At 33.9% G+C, this 24,172-nt stretch overlaps 1 protein-coding gene across 2 annotated transcripts in view; it reads right to left on the reverse strand.

The window, feature by feature from the left end:
- Positions 1-24,172, reverse strand: part of Neto (Neuropilin and tolloid-like) — a 212,425-nt gene that overhangs the window by 50,865 nt on the left and 137,388 nt on the right. For both annotated transcript variants that reach the window (XM_075298439.1, XM_075298440.1), the window contains exons 4-10: positions 14,703-14,788; positions 12,874-13,048; positions 9,638-9,792; positions 9,260-9,357; positions 6,985-7,127; positions 6,156-6,265; positions 3,455-3,586 (exon numbers count right to left, since the gene is read on the reverse strand). In XM_075298439.1, the coding sequence (XP_075154554.1) occupies positions 3,455-3,586; positions 6,156-6,265; positions 6,985-7,127; positions 9,260-9,357; positions 9,638-9,792; positions 12,874-13,048; positions 14,703-14,788 (899 nt within the window). The remainder of the gene's footprint in view (positions 1-3,454; positions 3,587-6,155; positions 6,266-6,984; positions 7,128-9,259; positions 9,358-9,637; positions 9,793-12,873; positions 13,049-14,702; positions 14,789-24,172) is intronic.

Below are 24,172 nucleotides of genomic sequence, written 5' to 3' on the forward strand. Positions count from 1 at the left end.
TAGATTTTTATACATCCCCCTTAAAAACCCACCCTCCGATTTGGGGTCTAAATTCGGTGGGGTCTAAATTCTTCAGAACCGCAATTAGTTTTGCTGACTTTTATGTATCGGTGCATATTTTTGGCCTAGCAACCATATAGACTGATTTCCTGATTTAACTCCTCGGGCTTATATAAACCGTAGTTTTTATCCGATTTGCCTGAAATTGTAATGGATTTAGTTTTTATCGCTCCATTTGGTAAGTCCTCCATATAGACCGATTTCACTTCTTGAGGGTATAGAATGCGCACTAATCATGAACGTTGCTTGAACATGAAAGTAAAATGTCCAAATCTATAGATTTTAGATTCTATAAATTATCAAATAACCCGCTATATATTATTATGTAACAGGCTACGACGAAGAGTTTTCAAAGGTAACTGTTATATTTGATCCATGGTGATGTATATACTTGTATATACTTGTTTTTTTCCAGTTTTTTTCACCCATTGTGCATTGATTCGTTTTATCACACACTCAAGCATAAACGTTTCTAGTAAAGCTTTTGGTTAGAGTTTAAAAAGTATTTAGAAACTTGGGTAATTTTTGTAAATTTTCGTTACCGAAAAATAAAATCGGTTTTACAACTTTAAATGTTTCAATTTTATGGTAATTCTGGAAATGAAGTCGATGAGCAGCAACAGTTTAAACCCAAGAAAGTTCATGAAGAAGTTTTCCTAATAGCTTGCAAGTAGATGAAGAGTACTTGAATAACTAATGAAGATGGCAGACAATGACCAATAATTGTTCGGTAACTTTCTTTTTGCGAGAAGGCACAAAGTTCTTGGAAAATGATTTTTATGCATCTTAATTATCCAAAAACGTATATGGATTGACCCAATATTTTGCCATTGGAGATGGATATATTTCAATGTTCTATATACGAAGCAAAACGAAACACGACTTACATCGATATATGTTAACTAGTTATTTTGTATAGACAGCAACACTACACAGAAAAATATCACCAAAGTTGATATGTATGGCGCAACTTATAATATTCTATCCAATATTAGAGGTCCAAATACAAAGAAATTTCAGAGGTCGTACAATTTTGCATTGACTTTTAAGTGGTTCTCTAAAAATTATGTTTGGGAAATAATGAAATCAGTTATAGTTGGGAGAAACCCAAATATTTTTTTTCATAATAAAATGGTTGACTAAAAAATGTACCTTTTGTTTTACAAATTCTTGGCTATTGTCCGTTTAGTATATTTTTCAGTCCGAATAATTGATGATAACATCCATTATTTTATTTTTCTCTTTAGACAATTTGTGAAACTTTCTTGCGTTTATGAGTTCTTACAGTCAATTGCCTTATTTGTTCATAGCACCAAACTAATGAATAGAAAAACTTCTTACTCTCTTTACCCAATTTGATATTTTGAATCGATTCAATCAATGAAACAAATTGAATTGCAAAAATACTTTTACACAAAATGATTTATTTCGACAACTTGTTGAAAATAAATCAGATGAAAACAATCAATGAAACACCCACCCAAAACCAAAATACCAACAATAATAAAATAAAAATTCAAATACAGCTTTTAAATCTCTAAATTGATATCGATGATGAACAATCACAAGTACAAGGTAACTTTACTGCATGAACAATTGCCTAGAAATTCCCAAAAATTCTGGAATCTTTGCATTTGCTATGTAGATGTGGCTATCGAAGATAATATTCTCTATTGTTTGACTAATTATATAGGAAAGGTGCTGAAAGATTCTAAGAGACAGATTGTGCTTCGAAATCTAAACATCAAATGATATAATTGAATTGGGATATACACACAGCTATGGCAATAAACAATCGATGCCCATAGGAATCCAGACATTAAAATAAAAATTCATGTCCAGTAGTTACGTTCTTCACTAATGAATAATAATGTTCTTCTTGAGAATAAAATCACAAATGTCGAAGCCTGCCAACATTGGCGTAGATGGAAATTTTGAGTAACGAGATTTCACAAAATCGAATCGATTTACTAAAAATTTTTGCAATACACAATGTAGTTACGATAGTCTAAAACTGTTGAGATAGAATGTAAATTGTGCATATTGGGAATATATTTATATTCTTCGATTCACTGTTTCCTTATTGTTTCTGGCACTTATTGTGTCCTCAAGTGCACTACATTTTTAGGTTAGTTGTACCCAGAGAAGGAATATGATCAATGCCTAGATCAATGTTTAATATGTTTGTCGCAACCATGTTTTTTTCTCGGACATTATTTCAGGTTTGGTTTGAAAACAACACTTTCGAGGCAAATATATTCCATGGTTCAAAAAAATAAAATTTTGCTTTAGGCAAAATGTGAGAGAGTATGTGAGAGTAAAGTACCCACGCTCACAAACATACACTTTGTTAAATTATTAAACGTTTAATACTGTGATATTTATGAAATGTAATTTCTATAAATCTATTGTAGACCCCTGAGGAAGCGATTCAATATCGTAATCGCGAAATATTGGGAATAATAAATAAAATATTTTAAAAAGACCTCGAGCTTGAAGAACCATTAATTTAAAATTCTAACAAAAAGGTCGACCAAAAATCAAACAAAAACTAATACCGACACTCACTTAATATAAATAATATTTGCCGAAAATCGCGAGAATATATTTTTTCACGCAGTCACAGAAAAACTCGTTAGTTGCTCGAATCTGTATAAGTCACGAGATTCAATTGCAACGTTTGTACGAGTGATTTCTACTGTTTCTGAAAGGATGTGAGCTAGATATGTTACGATTTGTGATCGTCATTTATTCCTACGCCTGTAGACGCCTGTAGTTTGCGTATATACGATATTCAGTTTTCCTCACGCAGAAACTTACGCGTTATATTTTCGTAGTAGGAACACTCACACGAATAATGTTTAAAGGCTCTCTTCCGCAAGGACAAAATTCTGACAGAAAGCGGATTTTGAAGCTAATTTAATATTTGCCGTTTAGTGTATAATTAACCAAAATAATTTCAAGCCAATTTATATTTCTCCTAGTAACTGCATATTTTGGCCATTGTTATGTTAATGAGAAATTACCACGTGCTATACCCTAGTAATTGGAGGTCCCCTTTAGCAATAGTTGATTTCATCATGTACTATTTGGTAATTTAGAAGATTTTTTCAATTGTTAAGATTATCTAAGCACCACAAAAACTTACTTTCCTATGAAAGCCATTCGTAATATCTCGAATCTCGTTTTGAACTCACTTATAGCTCTGCATTTCTATACGCACCTGTATATTGTCGTGGTGTATATCCCAATATTGTTGACATATATACAAATGCCGGATAACACATACATACAAACACGAATAGTGACAATTGGGTAGAGGGGGAGGAGGAGAGAAGTACGACGTACAGACATACAAGGATTTCTACCATAAAGATATGGACTGATAACTTACCCGTATAATCTTTTGGTCATGCATAATTTTGCGCACACAATTCACCAGGAATGTTATGACCATGCCACCCAGGATCAAACCAAATACGGTGATGATAATAGTCATATGTTCCGATTGTCCTTTCGCTTCAGGCTAAACACCAACCAACCATCCAGGCCAAGTAAAGACGCCAGCAGAAGCAGCAGCAGCATCCGAGAAGAGACAAAAAGGAAGGAAATAAAATGAAATCGTTTAGAAAGCGGATGTAACACGTAGTCGAAATACAATTGAAATAAATTGTTGTCACTGGAATACGAATACGATTAGAGCTGGGAATAGGAATACATTTTTCTAAATATGGATGACCACATTTTATTATCACAGTTTTCGCCCCTCCCCGCCCCGTTCCCCTTTCGTAGGGGACTTTACTAGAATATCTATTGCCCACTCCTTTTGTTGAGGGCGAAAAAGCAATTTCACATTGTTGACTTTGGTCCTAGTTTGTTTGTTTTTCCCAGGATACGTGTTTTCCTCAAACGGCATTCCATGCGAACGTGTCTGTATCCCTCTGCTTGTTTTTTGTTTTTAAAGACATGACGGGTTGTCAGTCGAGAGGTTATAACTGGTACGTCCCAAGGACGTCTGTGTAATTTAATGTTCTCTACAGGTATCACATGTTGGAATGCAGAAGAGAAGAAGTGTCAGAACTGGCATCTTGATGGACTAGGATAATGCAGACAGGTTGGCTGTCACTTTGTCAGTATAAGAATGTGAAAACAACATTCGCACGAATGCCGACAACAATTCATGACAAATGGGAAAATAATTGGTAGTAATGATGATAATAACATGCGAATTATTACACATAAACATGTATCATATCCGTATCCATATCGCCACAAAAGCACCGAGCCAAGGGCTATTTATTTGCTTGATATTTATATCATTGGGGAATCCTTTAGCAAGGATGACATAACATAATGTAGAAGTTAAACTAGGAAATGGAGTAGTGTCAATTTTTTTTACTAAATTAAGTTTTTTTTTCGAAATTAAAAAAAGCTGAATAATAATATCCGATTCTTCTCATTTCAATGATATTTTTCTTTGTATGGCAAAGAGAATTTAAAGAATATCAGAAATAAATTGAAATACTACTAACAAAAAAAAAAAAAAGATTGACGGAAGGGCAAACAGTACTTCATCGAATCAGGAGGTGATCTAATAAATCAACATGTACAGTGACTCACACGTCTAACCGGATGCGTGCAACTTCAAATTAAAATTTATGATATATATGTGAAAAATAGAGATAAATTATTATTATTATACACAATCTCAATATTATCGAGCATTCCAATGTCCAGGAGCCCAAGTCATCTATTTTAGAAGTATGGATCAATATGGATTCTCAAATTTGCAAAAAGAGGCTAGAAGCTGAAATATCTGCTAAAGGATATGCGAAAAATATTAATAATAATACGCTTTTGCTAAAATTAAACCTAACGTTGGTAGCGTCCGGTTAGACGTGTGAGTCACTGTATGTAGGATCACTACAAACAAACATAAACATTGGGTTATATCAAAATGTTCTTCTTGGGTTAAAGCCATCATCGGAAAATCAATTACTCTGACGAAACGTCACACTCAAGTACCCCACATCTTGATAACAAACACCCTCATATTCTATATTTCTCTTAGTTTATGGTTTTTAAAGAAATTCGAGAAGTAAACCTACAATGGGTTGATCTCAAGAATCAAATCGCGTAAGACAGGTTGGAGAGGTTTATGGTCCGGTCGTGTCACTGGACCTTACTTCTTTTTGCTATGGAGAGTTGATTATAGATTTTTTATGGTCGGAGTTGGCAATGATATTGTTACTCTGTTATAACTCGAAGAGGCGATCGCAATTGGCGACTGAGATCTTGCCAATCAAACATTTTTCTTTGGCGCCATATGAAATGTTATGGGTGAGCAAACATCACTGAGTCGGTTGAAGACGCCAAAGCTACAATTCGTGAAGCTATCCACGGTAAAGTTGACTTATGGAACTTTTTATGCAAACCTTCATGAAAAGGATATTGGTGCGGTTTATGGTCCGGCCGGTCCACTGGATCCTACCTCGTCGAAAATGAGGTGGATCGACAGTTACGAAGAATTGATTTCGCTATCTAGAGTTTATAAATGATTTTTTGATTCTTAACAATGATCTTGTGATAGGAAACCATTGGACGTTTTTCTTTGGCGTCATGTTAAAGATAAATTTGAGTCAATTCTAGACCTCAAAGTTCGTGACGCTTTCCATATAGTTGGTGGCCTGTGCAATTTCTTGGTACAAGTCTTCATGAAAAGGATCTTGCCCTGTAAACGCGGTTGTGTTGATCACTCACCTGATATTGATTTTTAATATTAACATCATAATAAAATGGTTTAAGTACCAAAATACTACCCCTTTTATAGAGAAAAATTCAATGTATACAATTGCCATGACTTTTAATTTCAAACCTACCACAGCAATTTCCTCTGCTGTCTAATTAGCTACCACTCGTTAATTTAAATAAAGATTTCCCCCATCAATACCTTTACAAGTCCCATATATATTACAACATAGAGTCGAGGATTACATGGCACCACTACATATATGGCTAACCAATACATGTTGTGGCATAGTCTAATGAAAGTTGGATCGTTGGCAACACCCATCAAACACCATTGGAATACCTACCTCACAGCCTTCCTCATCCCAACGGAATTTGCAATTATCCCGTTGATTACATTTTAGATTGGCAGCAATACAGGTGGCATCTTCACAATCGTATTCATCTTCGGTACATGCTGGAAAAGAACAAAATTGAAAAGCCACATGAATGCAATGAGCAACGTAAGCCAATAAAGCCACAAATAATCTATTATGGTTTAATTCGCGCTTACTCGTCTGCGTGAAATGCGAAATGTTTGAAATGTCGATTACATATGCAGTGAACTGTGATATTTATTTATATTATAATTGGAAAAGTAGTTATTATTACAACGTTTGAAGTAGTAAATTGTTTTTTTTTTTTGTATTTTCATTAAAGTAAGCAGTTTTTACTATAAATGTTAGTGGAACTGGTGAAGAAGAAAATTGAAACTATTTTAATGCAATGCAAGTATTGTTTTCAATTTTAATTTTTTTGTTTCTCCAAATAATCAAGGCTATATTCAAAGATACAGCTTATTTCAAATTCTGTATGCTATGCTGCCACAATATTTATTGAATTTCAAAGTGGTACTTTGAGCACTATAATCTCACGTCTGAGAATCGTATAGAATGCTTCGCTGTTTAAAAACTTGAAGAAAGACACTATTGAGGAGTGGTCTTTGAATATTTGTGATATTCTTTAATAGACATTGGAATGCAAACTATTGTAAGCTGCCTTCAACTACCTCATGTTGCTTTATTATTGTAAAATTATATTTCTCAATTTGATTTGTGGTTTTTATTTATTCGACAACAATTCCTTCGAAGAAGTAATATTCCATAAAACAAAGATGTTTCCATCATGTATACTTACATCCACTGCCCCGATCACGAAAAGCTGTGTACAATATAGCAAACGTTGAATTGACAGCCTGTTGTTCCGCATAGAATCGCATATGCAAAATATTAGACTCCGATGTAATGCCCTCACCAGCAGATCCGCAAAAGTTTTTCACCCTGTAAGTAAAACGAAAAGAATGAATGAAATAACTTTCCAAATTATCCAGTGGTTGGTGACAATAGAGTTGAGTATTTCCTATCTCTCTGACTATAACCACCAATGCAAATTTCTAATCAAAACTAGCCTCCACAAATGCTAATAAAAGTACATTCCACCTAAGAAATATACGGTTTGATGCCACTTCCATAGCAATTGTGAATATATCTTTTCGATGGAAACTTTGGCAATTGTCCTACATTGCTGCAATCCGAACAAAACAGTTCAACACGTTTTTCAGTTAGCATTTTTGCTTGTTTGCGCCCACATCAATCAGAGCAACGATAAAGGATCAATTCTTCCAGTAGAAATAAATTTTTGCAATATTTTGCATTTTCACTTGCCTGGCATGAATCCAAGCCGTTTTTGACTAACAATCTGTATAGTTGCTCAATAACAGAACATTGAATTTGATTAAAGACGAATGCAGCAATCCATCAGCAAGCATTGGATTGTACCGGGAATGTTTGAAAATTTAGAAGATATGTTTAAATATGAAACGAGAGGCTGATATTTTGCTCGTGTAGGAGGTATAAAAGGTTGACACGCGCTAAATTTTGAAATAAATTAGCTAATTATTTAGGGCTAATCAATATAAGTTTTATTATGAACAATATGTAAATTTTTTAAAATATTGTTATTCTTGCTAAAGATATTTGCCTACCAAACCCCATTTAATACATCACCTCGCGAGCAGAGAAGGAATCCATACCACTCCTGTTATCCAGATGGATGCTGTCGAGCTAAAAATATTTTAATATTTCTGCTCGACAGTCGTTCTAAGTTTTATTGTCCATTTATTGGTTTTACCATTTACATTTAGGTGCAATATACAGTTGAAATTTGTGTACCTTCTCCAAAACGTTTTCTGTGAAGACATGTTTTTTGGCACAAGTAATCATGCTCTTCATTTTGAAAAAAAAAAACTAAACAAATTTCCAAATAACTTCTGCATATGTGTAATTTAAATAAATAGGACGATCTTTAATTTAATAATTAATTTAATTTTAAATTAATTTCCATAACTATTACTTTAAATTACAAAGATTTCAAAACCAGATAGTCGATGATTACGAGTATAAGGACGATTGATCCGAAGTGGTCGATTTTTTCCGCTCCGCTGCGACCCAAAAAAAAAAATATAATTTGCCTTCGCTAGACGTGCTATTTGAACTGATTTCTTGAGCGAATATAAAATCCTCCTGAAATTTTTTAATATTAAATTTATGGTCTGAAATGTATATTATTGAGATGTTCCATAATTTACTATGGACCCGACATTAACCAATTTTACACTATTTCACATACCTAGCGAAAATCGTCACCCTTTAGGGCTCTCTTTAAAGGAAAAGTGCTTTCATTAAGCCTAATATAACACACAATTTAGAATTTCAGGCTAGTCAAACGAAAATTTTGGCATAACACAAATCTCCAAATTGCAGGTAAATTGTTCTTCTAGAAAGGATCTTTTTAACATACATCTTCCGATAGGATTTTACAAATTCTCTTTCCGTTCCGGCAAAAGAAGGACGAAACAATTTCAAAATTGAAAGATTGTACTATAAGTTTTTTTGGAATCCGATTAACAATATATGTTAACTTTTTTAGCTCTTTTTGTATAATCTCTACCAAATGGTACGGTGAACTTCTTACTACCGCATTGTTTGAAATCCAAAAAATATATTATTCCCCACCCAACTTCATATTATTCTTGATTCTTATTTTATGTAAGCTTATTTAACAAATCCGTAAAATTAGAAAAAAAGCTATTAAAAAATATAAAATCTAGGGAATCCCTAATATACAATAGATTCGTGTTAGAATACCGTCATATACAAGAGATACAGGATAAACTTTAGCATCTTTGGGCAGGCTAAACCACCATATTCTCTTTTTGTATTGGATTCGATTTAATGAAATCTGAGAGGAGTTTAGATGCTACAACGATTTGCTTGGTTTGCTGCAACACTTCCAACTGCCAAGTTCAGGGTAAACTAAAAGCATTTAATTTTATATTTTATTTTATAGAGTAAGACCAGAGAATAGACTGGGGTTTCATGCAAATTGGGATTTTGTCGTTGTATTCACTCACCTCAAAGGCATCACAGTTTGTTCGGGGAAAATGTCGAGGAAGTTCACATCACAATCATTGGGCTTTGATAATTTGAAATCTATAAACTTCACCTGAATCTGGTTTAGACATTCATTGTGCCGAGAAAGAGAGAAAGAAAAAAAAAAACACAACAAATAAACAACCGTATTAGCATACAAATCAGGATTTTAAGTCTGTTTCACGAGTGTATGCGAATGAGTTTTGATTTCAATGTAAATGATATTTGTGAGTGTGAGTCATGTGTTAGAGGCTGTACAAAAAATAATGGCTGCAATTCATTGATCCACATCAGCACCATATCCACATTCGATTAGCATGTGAATGACCACCACATCTGATGGTGTTGGCTTGGCTTACCTTCCATTTCTCCTGCACCTGGATGCGCCACATACAATCCAAGGCAATTTTGTTTGCAGCTATAATTTCTCTGATTTCTGTAGGGATATCTGTGCTGTTAACAAAGCCCTCATCTCCATGTTTCTCAATGGTGCAGTTCAAATCGGTACTTGGAGCTAATGATGGTAAAGGAAGAGTGTATGAAAATATATTAGAGTAAATTTCCATAAAAAGGTGATTTTTTCACATAATAAAGACATAAAAATATTGGAGATATTGCCTATGATAATCATGTTGTACGATATGGACCATGTCGTTAACCGCAACCATTCTATTTTGGGTTAGCTAGAGTATTGGCCAATTTAATATTTCAACATATTAGTTACAAAGAAACCTATCCTATTCCTATCAATGTCCACTTAGCTTCTACACAGGCAGATGCTTAAATAGGGATTTTGTTTTTTTTTTTCTTCTTTTGGTGGTGAGGGAATTGGGTCTTTGTGCTTTGTTGATTTCCAATTGTTTGCAAGGATTTGATTGAATATGCTTGGCTACTTCTGTTTTGATTTTCTATTCTTAGTAGAAAGGACTATGGTTCTCTCTATCGAGTATTACCCGATATGCGGGTTGCGGACTGCATCGATTTGACAAAGTAGCCAATAAAATATTTTCCATTGAATCGTTATGATTCCATAAGTGTCTACCATTTGTAGACTGTCAACATCATCCTAAATGATGATGTGACCATTTTTTATTCACATCCAATGTCCTGTGAATACAAATCTCCATAGAAGCGACCACAAGCTTATTACTTGACCAAATGCTGAAGTTAACGAATAATAGTTTATGTCAAGGTTCTGATATTATGAAATGGCGACCACAATGGCGTACCCAAAGGCAAATGGGCAAAAAAAAAAATAAAATCATATTAGGCTGATTTGTATGCACTCAAAACTAATTTGTTTTTTGAGGGATTATTCTTCAATATCGTAGAAGAGATGAATAGAAAAATCTATTGATTTTTATTTATAGCATTTGGGGATGAGAACAACTTGTTTGTATGGTCTTGTCTAAATCCTTTTGTTTCGTAATATACAATTTTCTGCACATATTTTTATGTTTATCTGAAGTTAAATAAGTTGCTGCTAAAATATTTAAATTTTCAATTCACTCGAAATTGTGGAGAAATACTTCTTATTCCAATAGCCTCGCGGACTAGTTACCATTTCCCTTTCTTACACTTCGACAAAGCACCTTCAGAAGTGATACTGACATTTCCGTGTACCAGCAAAAAAAAAAATGAAATTGTTCTAAATATCCAGAAGTAATCTTCTTAAACACCTACTGCATGTGCTGAAATTTAAGTTTTTAGTGCATTTTATTTAATGGAAACAAGTTTTTCTATAACTTTTCTCTTTATGTAAAGACATTTTGACTAATGCTAGCACATATTTGGGAGGGAACTTCACGGTTGCCGAGAAGTAAGTCAACACTCTTTTCCAATATTTTGTTTTTCTGAAAATTTTCAAAATTGTATTTGTCCTTAAAGTTTTCATACCCGGAAAAATTCAGAAAGTTTTTAAATGGGCAAATGTTCATGCAATACCATGCCTAAAGTTGTCTCAATTAGAGGTGTGCACGTGAGTAATAGTTTACTCACGCTCACACACACCCACCACTGAAAAATCATACTAACGCACACTCACGCACGATATTTTTTGGTAGGACTCACGCTCACGCACACTCACGAGAAGAAAATTTGTACTCACGCACGAAAACGTCGCGACTCACGAAAAATAGCGTGACTCACGAATAATTTTATGATTAATTTACCTTACCGAAGTGTCTGAGCATTATTAAAATCGAGGGTCTTATTAAACTCTTAACATCCCAGGTGTCACTAAAATTGTAATTGAATTTAACTCTTAAGCGTTTTATGTTGGTGAGCAGGAATATTTTCGTGAGTGTAAATCGTTACTCACGCACACTCACGAAGATATTATTTTCGTGACTCACGCTCACGCACGACATTTTGGTTTGTTAATCACGCACACTCACGCTGTTGTCATGAGCGTGACTCACGCACGAATCACGAAAATTTTCGTGAGTCACGACAATTTCGTGTCACGTGCACCTCTAGTCTCAATCTCACGATAGGTTACATGACGATTTTGCAGTAGCATTTGGCGCGCAGTATCAATGGTTTCTGGAACAACAACTGATTTTGGACGACCTTCACGAAATTCGTCTTGGAGTGAACTAGGACTCGGTTCCCTGTTGTTGGGTTAATACACGTCGAAAGTTGGAAAAAAAACGGACGAAAATGTTCACGATTTAATACCACGTTCTGAGTATGTATAACCGAAAAGATGTCAAGCTTTACCACAAAGCAGTCAGTAGGCAGATTGCAACACAAGGGTTGCCCAATCACAATAAATAAAAGGCAACATTCTTATGAATAAACTTAGCGTCAATGAGATACAAAAACAATAAATCTGAACTCTTTCATAGAAACGAAGTCCCTCCTCATATAAGATAATCACCGAGGTCACTAAAATTGAGCTAACGATGTTTTGTTCTAAAATGAAACATTTTCATTACTATAATGAAAAAGTTCGTTAATATAACAATACTATTCATTATTTAACAGAAAATTCATTATAATAACCAAAAATTTCATTACATTAAAGTACTTGCTAGTTTAGACTTGCTAGGTTAGATTCGGTGGCAGCCCGATGTATCAGGCTCACTTAGACTATTCAATCCATTGTGATACCACAGTGGTGAACTTCTCTCTTATCACTGACTGCTGCCCAATTCCATGTTAAGCTCAATGACAAGAGACCTCCTTTTTATAGCCGAGTCCGAACGGCGTTCCCCATTGCAGTGAAACCACTTAGAGAAGCTTTGAAACCCTCAGAAATGTCACCAGCATTACTGAGGTGGGATAATCCACCGCTGTAAAACTATTTGCCTTGCATACACGACCTTGTGTATGCAAGGCAGGACTTGCTAACCATTGCACCACGGGACTTGCTAACTATAGAGTACATGTAGCAACATATAAATATTATACAAGTTGACTTAATATAGCTTCAAGATCGGATACAGTTAGCATTTCATACCACGTCAGAAATTCTTCATTATAAATTGATACTGAGAACTAAAGCATTTGTCTGCACTGTGAGAGTGTATTACCATCGGACAGAATTTACAGCATTTTCAATTTCTTATGGTGATCAAAAAACCATACTCACCATCACGAGTTCTATCGATGAATTCGTATACGGCCGTAAATCCAGTATATTCAATACTTTCATCGGAATGAAAATGCAGCCACAGATATCTTTCCTTGGATGTTATCTCCGGAGGAAAATCCGTTCCACAGAATTTTCCTATTAGATTCGAGAATCCATATTGACCATCACGTATCTAGAATAAATATCAAGGGGAAAATTAGAAAGAGAAAAGTAATCGTTTATTGTAAAATGAAGATTATCCATTAGATCATTAATTCTTTACAAATCAAGAGAAACGATTGTATACATAGTCCTTAATCCTTAATTCAAATGCCAAAGGCTTTGTGTTTGTATATCCTTGTACTCAAAGCAATGAATTCTGAAGAAGTTAACTGGTTTGCATTTAACAAATCTCCAATGAATAGTCAGTTTAAACTTTTTCATTTCGTTTGCCTCTATTTTATTATATTGTAAATTTGATCTTAGGAAAAAGGATTCTCACGAAAACGTCCAATGGCTACCAACTAAAAGTATTCAGATGTATCTTCCTAATCGTAACTTGAAGAGTTGTAATAAAAGAGATATCATTTCCTGATAGACCACCACAAACAAAGTCCTTAGCTAATAATAGGCTATTCCAAAAACAACCAAAACTTTCATTTTTTTATTCTTAAATCCTTATACAAAGTATCTACAGGCAAAGTTACATTGAACTAACAAATGGCACCACGAAATATGTTCTAGTTTCCCTAGCCATTTTCACGACAGGCATAATCCTCCCTTCCTTCAACAGACTTTACAAAACATATTTCTGCCATTTTTGTGCTTTCTTTAACGGGAATCCTTGACCCACTCAACAGTGCTTGTATAAAAATGGCAACGTTTTTGTGTGAAGCTTCCTTGGCTGCCTCATTTGAAAGCAGGGTATAATGGTGCGCCACTACTCCGGCCCCCATGTGCAAATAAACTTTGCTGGACAAACCCTTCGAGATACAAGCATACAGACTCTTACCCACAAAAAGGTTCGCCAAGAAGCCAGGAAATAAAGCGTCTGAAATGCTGGTATTTTGCACAAATAAACATCTCCAAATAAAAGCGCAATTTTTGTGGCATAAAAAAAAACAAAACAGAATCACAATCATTTTATTACACCCACAATGGCTTCAGAAGCTATTCAAGCATGTTGGCTAACAGCAAGCGGCAGTTGAATTATAACCTTTCTTGAATGAAAATACTTGTGGTGCTCAGTATACAAATTTAATTAATTAATCTTATACTACAAAAAGAGACTTTTCTTGTGAGTGCACAAGGAACACATTTGAGTCGTCGTTAATAAAATCTGTTGCAACTTAGAGAGATTAGTTCGATATTCTTATGAAACCTCCATAGTAGGTAGTAAGAAGGAATCTCCTACTTTGTTTTAAACAGCAAACAGTCTGCGCAGATATTATATTTCAGAAGTTCAAAACCGCCCACTATCGACCAATCAAAGCGATATACTTTTCAAATGTTCAAAATCTTATTTAGTCTTCAACTAGCCCTAATTTTTATATATTTTGCAGAGTATAAAGACACTGCTGTTTTTTGTAATTAATATCTTTAATGTCCTACTTTTCTGTAAATCTATCTCTTATTTATGAAACTTTAGGATTATTATGTTTTTGAGCCTAACAATGGACATAATGAATTGTTTGAATAAATAAAATAAAAATTGTTCAGTATTAATATCTTATCCAAAGGCTGTTTTCTTTTCATTGGTATAAATGAACTCGGCATTAGGAGAAATTTAGTTTAAAGGGCACATGGTACCATTTACCACTTTTATACTCGAGCTTTAGCTGACTTACCTCTAAAAAGTCAAATTTGCAGTCCTCCTTCTCTTCTATGTGAAATGAATTGCGAAAATCCAAGCGAATTATTTGTCCCTTTTGTGCTGCAAAGATATGAAAAGAGGGCGCAATCAAAAGAAAAAAATATGAAAATATTTTCGCAACAAAAGAAGAGAATGTTTATTAGGGTAGTCATATTTCATAAAATGTTTCAGTTCATATCGAATATTTTTTTCGCATTTTTTGATTCAGTTATTTATGAGGCATATTTATGTACTCTTGGGTCAAAACCACACAACTGTTTAAACTATCACCTAATTTTGTTTTTCTTATAAATAAGATCCTGTATTTGGTCGTGATTCGCTATTTTCGATTTTTTATTTAAAAAAATTTGTAAACCGAGTCTTAAGTATACCAACGACATCCTTTATCTAGTTTGGACAGTTTAATTTTGTTTGAAATACCACTCCATCACAAGTATATATGGTTAAAAAATTTTCCATTTCATTTGTAACAAACATAAATATCGGTTTCTAATACACCCTATTAAGATTATTATGGTTGATTTGTCTAACATTTGTAAGCTAATCATTAGCGTAGCTAGACAATTTTCCTAGGGGGGGGCTATAGCCCCCTTAGTTAAAACTTTATAGACTGAACTTATAGGTTCAATTATTGTTTTATTTCATAAAAAAGAATACAAAAATAGACATCAAAATAATATATAATAAAGCAACTAAAAGTTGTTCCACACTTTTCCCATCAAAAAAATTAGGATTTGTTCTAAAGCACAACTTTAAAAGCACTTCCAAAAATGTCCTCACAAAGAAGTTAATTATATTAACTACACAGGAAGTTTTTTATTTCAGTTTTTTCATATTTTAATGCGTAATTTTTGTTTTCTTTTTTCAAATAGTTGAAAAAAAGAGTAAGAATAAATAAAATGGTAAAAATTATTCAAATTTTGCCACAAAAATGTTAAATCCATTATAGAAAAATCGATAATTTTTGAAAATATTCAAACAAGCTTTAGAATGCATTAAAAATCATAAAATAAAATATAAAAATTATTATAAATTATTGTTTCTTGAAACTCGAGGTCTTTATAAATAACAAAAGTTCGACCAAAAATCAAATAAAAATCGAATAAATAAAAATTATTTATTTGGAAAAATATCACACAACGATATGGATCACACCGTAAGAAGTGATGCAAATTTATTGCAATGGCTGTTGAAACGGTGGACATTCGTTCTATGACGAGTTCCTATTGCATTCATCGCTTCTACGCCAATTTTGCACCACTTCCGGACCCAAAAAGAATATTTTCACTTCGTTTTTGGCGACGCTTTTTTGCAGCATTATTAAGATATTAATTTATGAAAGAATAGTTTTAATACCAATTACTATTTTTTAATTAAGATGACTAAACCAGACTAAACAATATAATAAAGTAGCTTTACAGCCTGTCGTATGTCGTTATGTATGTATGTCGAATGAGCTCTGTGGATCGACTAAAATGGAAAAAACAGCTGAATTTATAACCAAAAAACAGCTGTTTCTATGCATTTCAGTCGATCGATTGAACTCGTTCGACATACAGAAACAGGCTGTTAGTTATTCAACTAAACCATAAGTTCAATCACAGCTCTATTTCATAAATATCAGACTTCAAACATTGCCATCGGCAACTGCTACCACAGCCCAAGTAATTCGATTGTGCATGAAAGTCTTTAGCGGAACTTTATGTATGTATATACTTGTTTAATTTTTATAAAAATGTAAAATCGTAAATAGGTTTTCAAATTCTGGGGGGGCTAAATTTTTTCTGGGGGGGTCTAAGCCCCCTCCCCAGAGGCCTTCCTACGCTTATGAAGCTAATGTTCTTTTGAACAAATACATATAGTTTTTATTCATTGCGTAAACTTTTTAACAAACTATTCTACATAGGATTCAAAAACAACCAAATATCCAGAATAACCACTAGAATAAATTCTTGAATTTCGGATACACCTATTGTACACAAAAATGAAATAGCAGTAGAAGAGACTTCCAAACAAATTGCAGGATAAAAAAAAAAGATTCAACTTCAAGCACCTGCATTATCTACCCTGTTAGATGGTAAATTTGCATGTGGAAGCTTTCATTTTAAAATATGGAATATTTACTGACAATTAGCTTCTGAGAAAATCCAATTACGGAAAATACCTATGTAATTTATTTTAATCATGAAAAAAAAATTAACAAAACATTCAAAATACAATACCCAACCCCCAGTAGACATTTTTTGTGGAAAATATTGGTAACATACAAGTCAAACTGTTGTAATTTCTCCTAGGTCGATTTTTATATACTCACCATCTAGATCACATAGTAGAATTCTTCTTGGACAAAATGTCGTAACGAATTAAATGATAATATACAGAATTTCGGGTGGATACACGCAAAAAAAATTATTTCCCCCAAACGAAATTTTAGACAAACAAAGTTCGTTTCTCATTTGCTTTTCGCTATAAGGAAGTGGATTTGGAAGAAAAATATATACTTTTTGTGATAAACGTTTATTATTTTCCAGGATGTAAAAACAATTTCATAAAGACTAACTCAAACAAACATTGTTTTCTGGGTAATTGCATTTTCCCTCACATCTCTCTCACTTCCACGAGGTTTTTTAGTTCTTAACACCTTTTCCTGTAATACCAACAATGTAGAAGAAATTATACGATTTTATAATTTTTTAAAATTTTTTACCTTTGGCCTGGACAGAGAATCGAACCGCGGACCATGCACTTTGTAAGCCAACACACTAACCACTGAGCTCTGTACCTGTTATGGTCATCAATAGATAATTATCCATATAAGTTATATTTATATAGCATAGCTTGCGGCGCCCACGAACCAAATAAACAAAGTTTATTTAACAGAAACAAACATTTAGTTTGGCACCGTGGAGCAGTGGTTGCTACATCCGACTTGCATACCAAGGGTCGTGGGTTCGATCCCTGCTTCGACCAAAGTTTTTTTTCGTTTTATTTTACATATATTCGGAAGATTCCGAAAAATGTTCAAAATTACATTGTACTATATTAAATTTTGAACTGTAAAATGTTTCTTATTAAAGCCCTAAAGTCAGAAAAGAACAGTGTTTGATATGAACGAAATGGACTGTGTTGTTGTTTCAAAAATAACTTTTTTATTGAAAAAATAAAATTTTTGTAACAAACGAATTTTTTTGGTGATAAAAGTTTAAAATTTTCGAAGCAATTCAAAAACTTCTAACAAAAGAAAAACGTTTTCGGCACACGTTTTCCAAACGTTTTTTTTTCTTTGCGTGTATGATGAAACATACTCCCTCAAAAAGATCGATTCAAATGGTAGGGTTAACGAAATTAACTTTAAAATGTGTATATACGTATGTGTCTATGTCATTAGATTATGGATCTATAACAACAATGCTGGAGAAATCTTAAATTTTTTATCCACATGTACAACAAATCGTATAAAATAACGGTTTAAGATAGATTAGGTTAGGTTCAGACTTACTTAGACTATACAGTCCATTGTGTTACCACAGAAGTCAAATCGGGAGATGGGGAGCTATAGTAGAGTATGACCGATACATAACACTTTCGACACATCCACTTGTGAATCCACACGCAAAAAAAAAAAATAATTCTTTCCTCCCGAAAAAAAACGAAATTTTATACAAACAAAGTTCGTTTCTCATTTGCTTTTCGCTGTAAGAAAGTCTATTTGGAAGAAAAGTATATACTTTTTGTGATAAACGTTTATTCTTTTCCTGTATGTAAAAACAATATCATAAAGACTAACTCAAAAAAAAAAAAACAATATTTTCTGGCTAATTACATTTTACCTCACATCTTTCTCACTTCCACGATGCTTTTTAGTTCTTAGCACCTTTTTCTGTAATACAAACAATGTAGAAGAAAATAGATCAATAGAACATTATCCATATAAGTTATATTTGTATAGCATAGCTTACGGCTCCCACGAGCCGGTTAAACAAACATTATTTAATAGAAACATACATTTAGTTGGGCACCGTGGAGCAGTAGTTGCTACTTCCGCCTTGTATGCCAAGGGTCATGGGTGCGATATGTTCGGAAGATTCCGAAAATATGTTCAACATTACATACTACTATATTAAATTTTTACTAGGAACTGTAAAATGTGTCTTATTAAAGACGTAAAGTCAGAAAAGAAGAGTGCTTGATATAAACGAAATGGACTGTGTTGTTGTTTCAAAAATATTTTTTTATTGAAAAATAAAAATTTTGTAACATAGAATTTTTTTGGTGACAAAAGTTTAAACTTTTCGAAGGAAATAATTTTCGGTTCACGTTTGTCAAACGTTTCTTTTTTGCGTGTATTTGTGGAAACACTGTGTTTCCAGTTTCAAGAATATCGTTTGAAAATTGGGTTTTCTATGCCCTAGAAATGAAATCGAGCGATCGGACTTCATGGGGGCTATATTAAAACATAGACCGATATAAACCAAATTTAGCACGTCTCTGCACACAGAAAGAAGAGTTTTCATTTCTGAGGAACAAAATTTAAGACAATCAAAGATTTCTTTTGACACTAAAAAAGTTTCTATTTAAGCAAATAAAAAATATCAGAGACAATCGTTGAATATCTTATCACAAATTCGGGTTTATGTTCCCTAAAAGAAAATACATTATAAGAATAGGGAATTTCGTTTGTCTACAATTTCGTATTTTTTTCTTTGGATGTAGGGAAATCCCAATAGCCTGAATAGTCTAAGGGAGCCTGAAATATCGGGCTGCACTATACCTCTGTAGAGACCTAAAATCTAATTTCAGTGCACCCATAAGAACTCCCTTAAATGTTTAGCAAAAATTATGTCCGAAGCTTTAATGACATTTCAAATCAGATATTCTTTATTACAGAAACACTGAAACAATGTTTGTTTCTTTTTTCACATCTCAAATTTGTTCAAATATTGAAAATGATTTACATTCGTAACAAATTAAAAATTCAATAAATAGAAAAAGTTTTAGTATCACTTGAAGTTATGTAGATTGTCTGTGTTTTTGGTTGGCAAGATGCAATGAGGATTTAAATTTTGTTATCTATGCAAAATCTGTTGGCATTTATGTGATTTCAACACTCTGTGTCTAGTAAATGCCATACGTGTTCAAGTGAGATCGAATGTCTGTACTGTTAAGCCTTGTATTTTTTTTTTTTGTCAAGTAACAAATGGTCTTATGGCCATTGTATGATACTGGCCCAAACCGGATGTAGGCGGGGTCCATATGCAATGTCAGCACACGTACAATTCAGTACTGACAGTCTCCACTATCATTGGGACAAGAGTCCATATGTTGTTTTAGTCCTTAAAATCGTATAAAATAAAAGTGTCAGCAGTTGTAGTCTTACGTATTGCATATTATTCACTGTGGGTGGATATATATAAACGGATGGGTGTGTGGGTGTGTGTGCGATACAGAGAGAGAGACAAAGACTGTTGGTTTTATGATGTGTGGTATGTAACACTTAGAAGAGAATGTTTGACGCATGGGAGCAAATGTTATTCCAATGCCATTTACAATTTGATTTTCCGATCCAAATCTAAGCCATCACCCAGTGGAATAACTTTTTATTCCGGAGGTCGTTCCATATAACCTTTTCCCCAATTGATATGTTTGGCTGGCCATTTATCTTTCAATTGTGTTATTCTATTAAATATATCCATGTTTCTCCACTTTTATGTTTGTTTGTCTGCCAAGCCAATGGGCATATGGGAAAAATGAGTCTATTAAACGAAATGCACACGTCCATGGGCAACGGTAATAGATCGATTTGTAAATCATTTTGACGTAAACATATTTGAAACACAACAAATAAATAAATAAATTATATTGCATGCTTGGTTTGCTGGATGCTTCGGTTCGTTAGTGACTGTTATGGTATAATATCGAAACGAATGGAACAACAAACTATTTTATTACAAATTACATATATATACATCCCATTCATAAAACCCTTAGGAATTGGTGGTGTAATTTTACACAGGAATGATATACCAAATTGAAGATAATTTACATTGCAACTTAATAATGTTTGGCACTCCAATAAGCATAAATATAACATATTTTACAATTATGTTATATAACTAACAAACAAATATGACGGAATGGCCAAAGATTGATTTTTCCCGCAAGCTTTGTTAACTTCATCAAAAAATCGTGAACATACCATCAGAAAGAAAATTTAGTATTTTTTCGCAAATTTTAACAAAAAAAATACTAATTACAATGTAAATACTTTTTGTCAAATGGAATAATAAAAGGTGATTTTTTAAAGAGCTATAGAAAAAATGCAAATGTTGACAGTCAGTGAGACTTCAATTTATCCGCTTAGACAAATTTTGGCAAACCCTTTTCAACATTTAGGCCGGTATATTACGAATTAATGCTTCAATGTTGTCTTCCAATGGGTTAATTCACGCGAGTTTATTTGTATAGACATGAGCTTTAACATGGCCCCACAAAAATAGTCTAAAGGCATTAAATCTTGGCGGAAATTGTCCGATTCCGGGTGTGAAATAAAATGTTGACTGCACTGAAAAACAAAGAACCCACCAGGAAGAAAACTTTCGTTTTTTTTTTTTGAAATTTTAAACTAAACAGTATTACAAACGCTGGCATCACATCTATCTCACAAAAATAAGTAAATAGTTTTCAACAAATTCAAGGAGATGTATTAGACAAAATTTAAGTTCGAAATTGCAAGAATGTCTTTAGTGACATACGAAGTTCATGATGAACCCATTTCTAGCAAAATTTACAAATTTAAAGAAATAATGAACTATGTTGTTAGAAATACGAATTTAGTAAATCTTTATACTTAATTTATGTATAATTTTTGCCGTTTTTTAGTTAATTTAAATAACGTACTCAAAAAATTATTAGAGCAAAGGAAACTTTCTCCATGAACTAAAATAAAGTTAAATTGGCTTTAGTGAAATAGAGGGTTCTCTTTTTTTTTTGAGTGTGAAATTGACTCTCAATAACTCCATTGTTGCGTGTGATGTATGCCATGAGGCACCATCTTGTTGGAACCAAGTTACGATTTATATGATGCGAGAGCACCATGCAAGTCAAGCTCTCGCATCATATAAATCGTAACTGAGTCAAGATTACTGGCGCTCACCATTAACAATTAAGCTACGATTTATATGATCCTTGAAGAAATACGGTCCTATGATACCAGCCCATAAACTGTACCAAACTGCTATTATAGATGCATTGGTAACTTTTGCAATGCTTCCGGCTGATCTTCACTCCAAAGTTGACAATTCTGCTTCAAAATTAGCTTCGTCCCTGAACACAATTTTTCGACAAACACGTAATGAAACTTCTTAAATGAAACTTCTTAATAAAATTCAATCATTTTCAAGTCCGTTTGTAATGCGGTTCATGGTTAAATTACATACCCGACTGAAGGTGTTTGACAGTGAAACAAAACACGAAGCGTTCGTTTGCTGTTTAAGCTAGTGTTGCCAGAAAAATAATAGCTAAAAAATTACCATTTAATTATTGGAGTTAAAAATTTTGAAATGTCTTTAGGGCTATACGGAGATTAAGATAAACACAATTTATGTAAAAGATGAACACAGTTTAAGTAAAATGGAAAAAAGTTAAACAATTAGAACAATATTAACTAACATATATTGTGAAAATTTCAATTTTAGTAAAATTAAAAAAAAAAAACAAGTATATACGGCCGTAAGTTCGGCCAGGCCGAATCTTATGTACCCTCCACCATGGATTGCGTAGAAATTTCTACGAAAGACAGTCATCCACAAATTTCAACTCACATGGTTGTTAAATATCATATGCTACCACCACGTACCAAATTTCAACCAGATCGGATGAATTTTGCTTCTCCAAAAGGCACCGGAAGCCAAATCTGGGGATCGGTTTATATGGGAGCTATATATTATTATGGACTGATAGGAACCAATTCCTGCATGGTTGTTGGATACCCTATACTAACATCACGTACCAAATTTCAACCGAATGGGAAGAATTTTGCTCTTCCAAGGTGCTCCGGAGGTCAAATCTGGGGATCGGTTTATATGGGGCCTATATATAATTATGGACCGATATCGACCAATTTTTGCATGGGTGTTTGAGGCCATATATTAACATAACGTACCAAATTTCAACTGAATCAGATGAATTTTGGTCTTCTAAGAGGCTCCAGAGGTCAAATCTGGTGATCGGTTTACATGGGGGCTATATATAATTATGGACCGATATGGACCAATTTTTGCATGGTCATCAGAAACCATATACTAACACCATGTACCAAATTTCATCCGGATCGGATGAAATTTGTTTCTCTTAGAAGCTCCGCAAGCCAAATCGGGGGATCGGTTTATATGGGGGCTATATATAATTATGGACCGATGTGAACCAATTTTTGCATGGTTGTTAGAAACCATATTCTTACACCATGTACAAAATTTCAGCCGGATCGGATGAAATTTGCTTCTCCTAGAGGCTCCGCAAGCCAAATCGTGGGATCAGTTTATATGGGGGTTATATATAATTATGGACCGATATGGACCAATTTTTGAATGGTTGTTAGAGACCATATACTAACACCATACACCAAATTTCAGCCGGATCGGATGAAATTTGCTTCTCTTAGAGGCCTCGCAAGCCAAATGGGGGATCGGTTTATATGGGGGCTATATATAATTATGGACCGATGTGGACCAATTTTTGAATGGTTGTTAGAGACCATATACTAACACCATACACCAAATTTCAGCCGGATCGGATGAAATTTGCTTCTCTTAGAGGCCTCGCAAGCCAAATGGGGGATCGGTTTATATGGGGGCTATATATAATTATGGACCGATGTGGACCAATTTTTGCATGGTTGGTAGAGACTACATAGTAACACCATGTACCAAATTTCAGCCGGATCGGATGAAATTTGCTTAACTTAGAGGCCTCGCAAGCCAAATCGGGGGATCGGTTTATATGGGGGCTCTATATAATTATGGACCGATGTGGACCAATTTTTGCATGGTCGTTAGAGACCATATACTAACACCATGTACCAAATTTCAGCCGGATCGGATGAAATTTGCTTCTCTTAGAGGCTTCGCAAGCCAAATCGGGGGATCGGTTTATATGGGGGCTATATATAATTATGGACCGATGTGGACCAATTTTTGCATGGTTGTTAGAGACTATATACTAACACCATGTACCAAATTTCAGCCGGACCGGATGAAATTGGCTTCTCTTAGAGGCCTCGCAAGCCAAATCGGGGGATCGGTTTATATGGGGGCTCTATATAATTACGGACCGATGTGGACCAATTTTTGCATGGTTGTTAGAGACCATAGACTAACACCATGTACCAAATTTCAGCCGGATCGGATGAAATTTGCTTCTCTTAGAAGCCTCCCAAGCCAAATCGGG

This window comes from Haematobia irritans, chromosome 3 (genome assembly GCF_050003625.1).
Source record: "Haematobia irritans isolate KBUSLIRL chromosome 3, ASM5000362v1, whole genome shotgun sequence".
NCBI lineage: Eukaryota > Metazoa > Arthropoda > Insecta > Diptera > Muscidae > Haematobia > Haematobia irritans.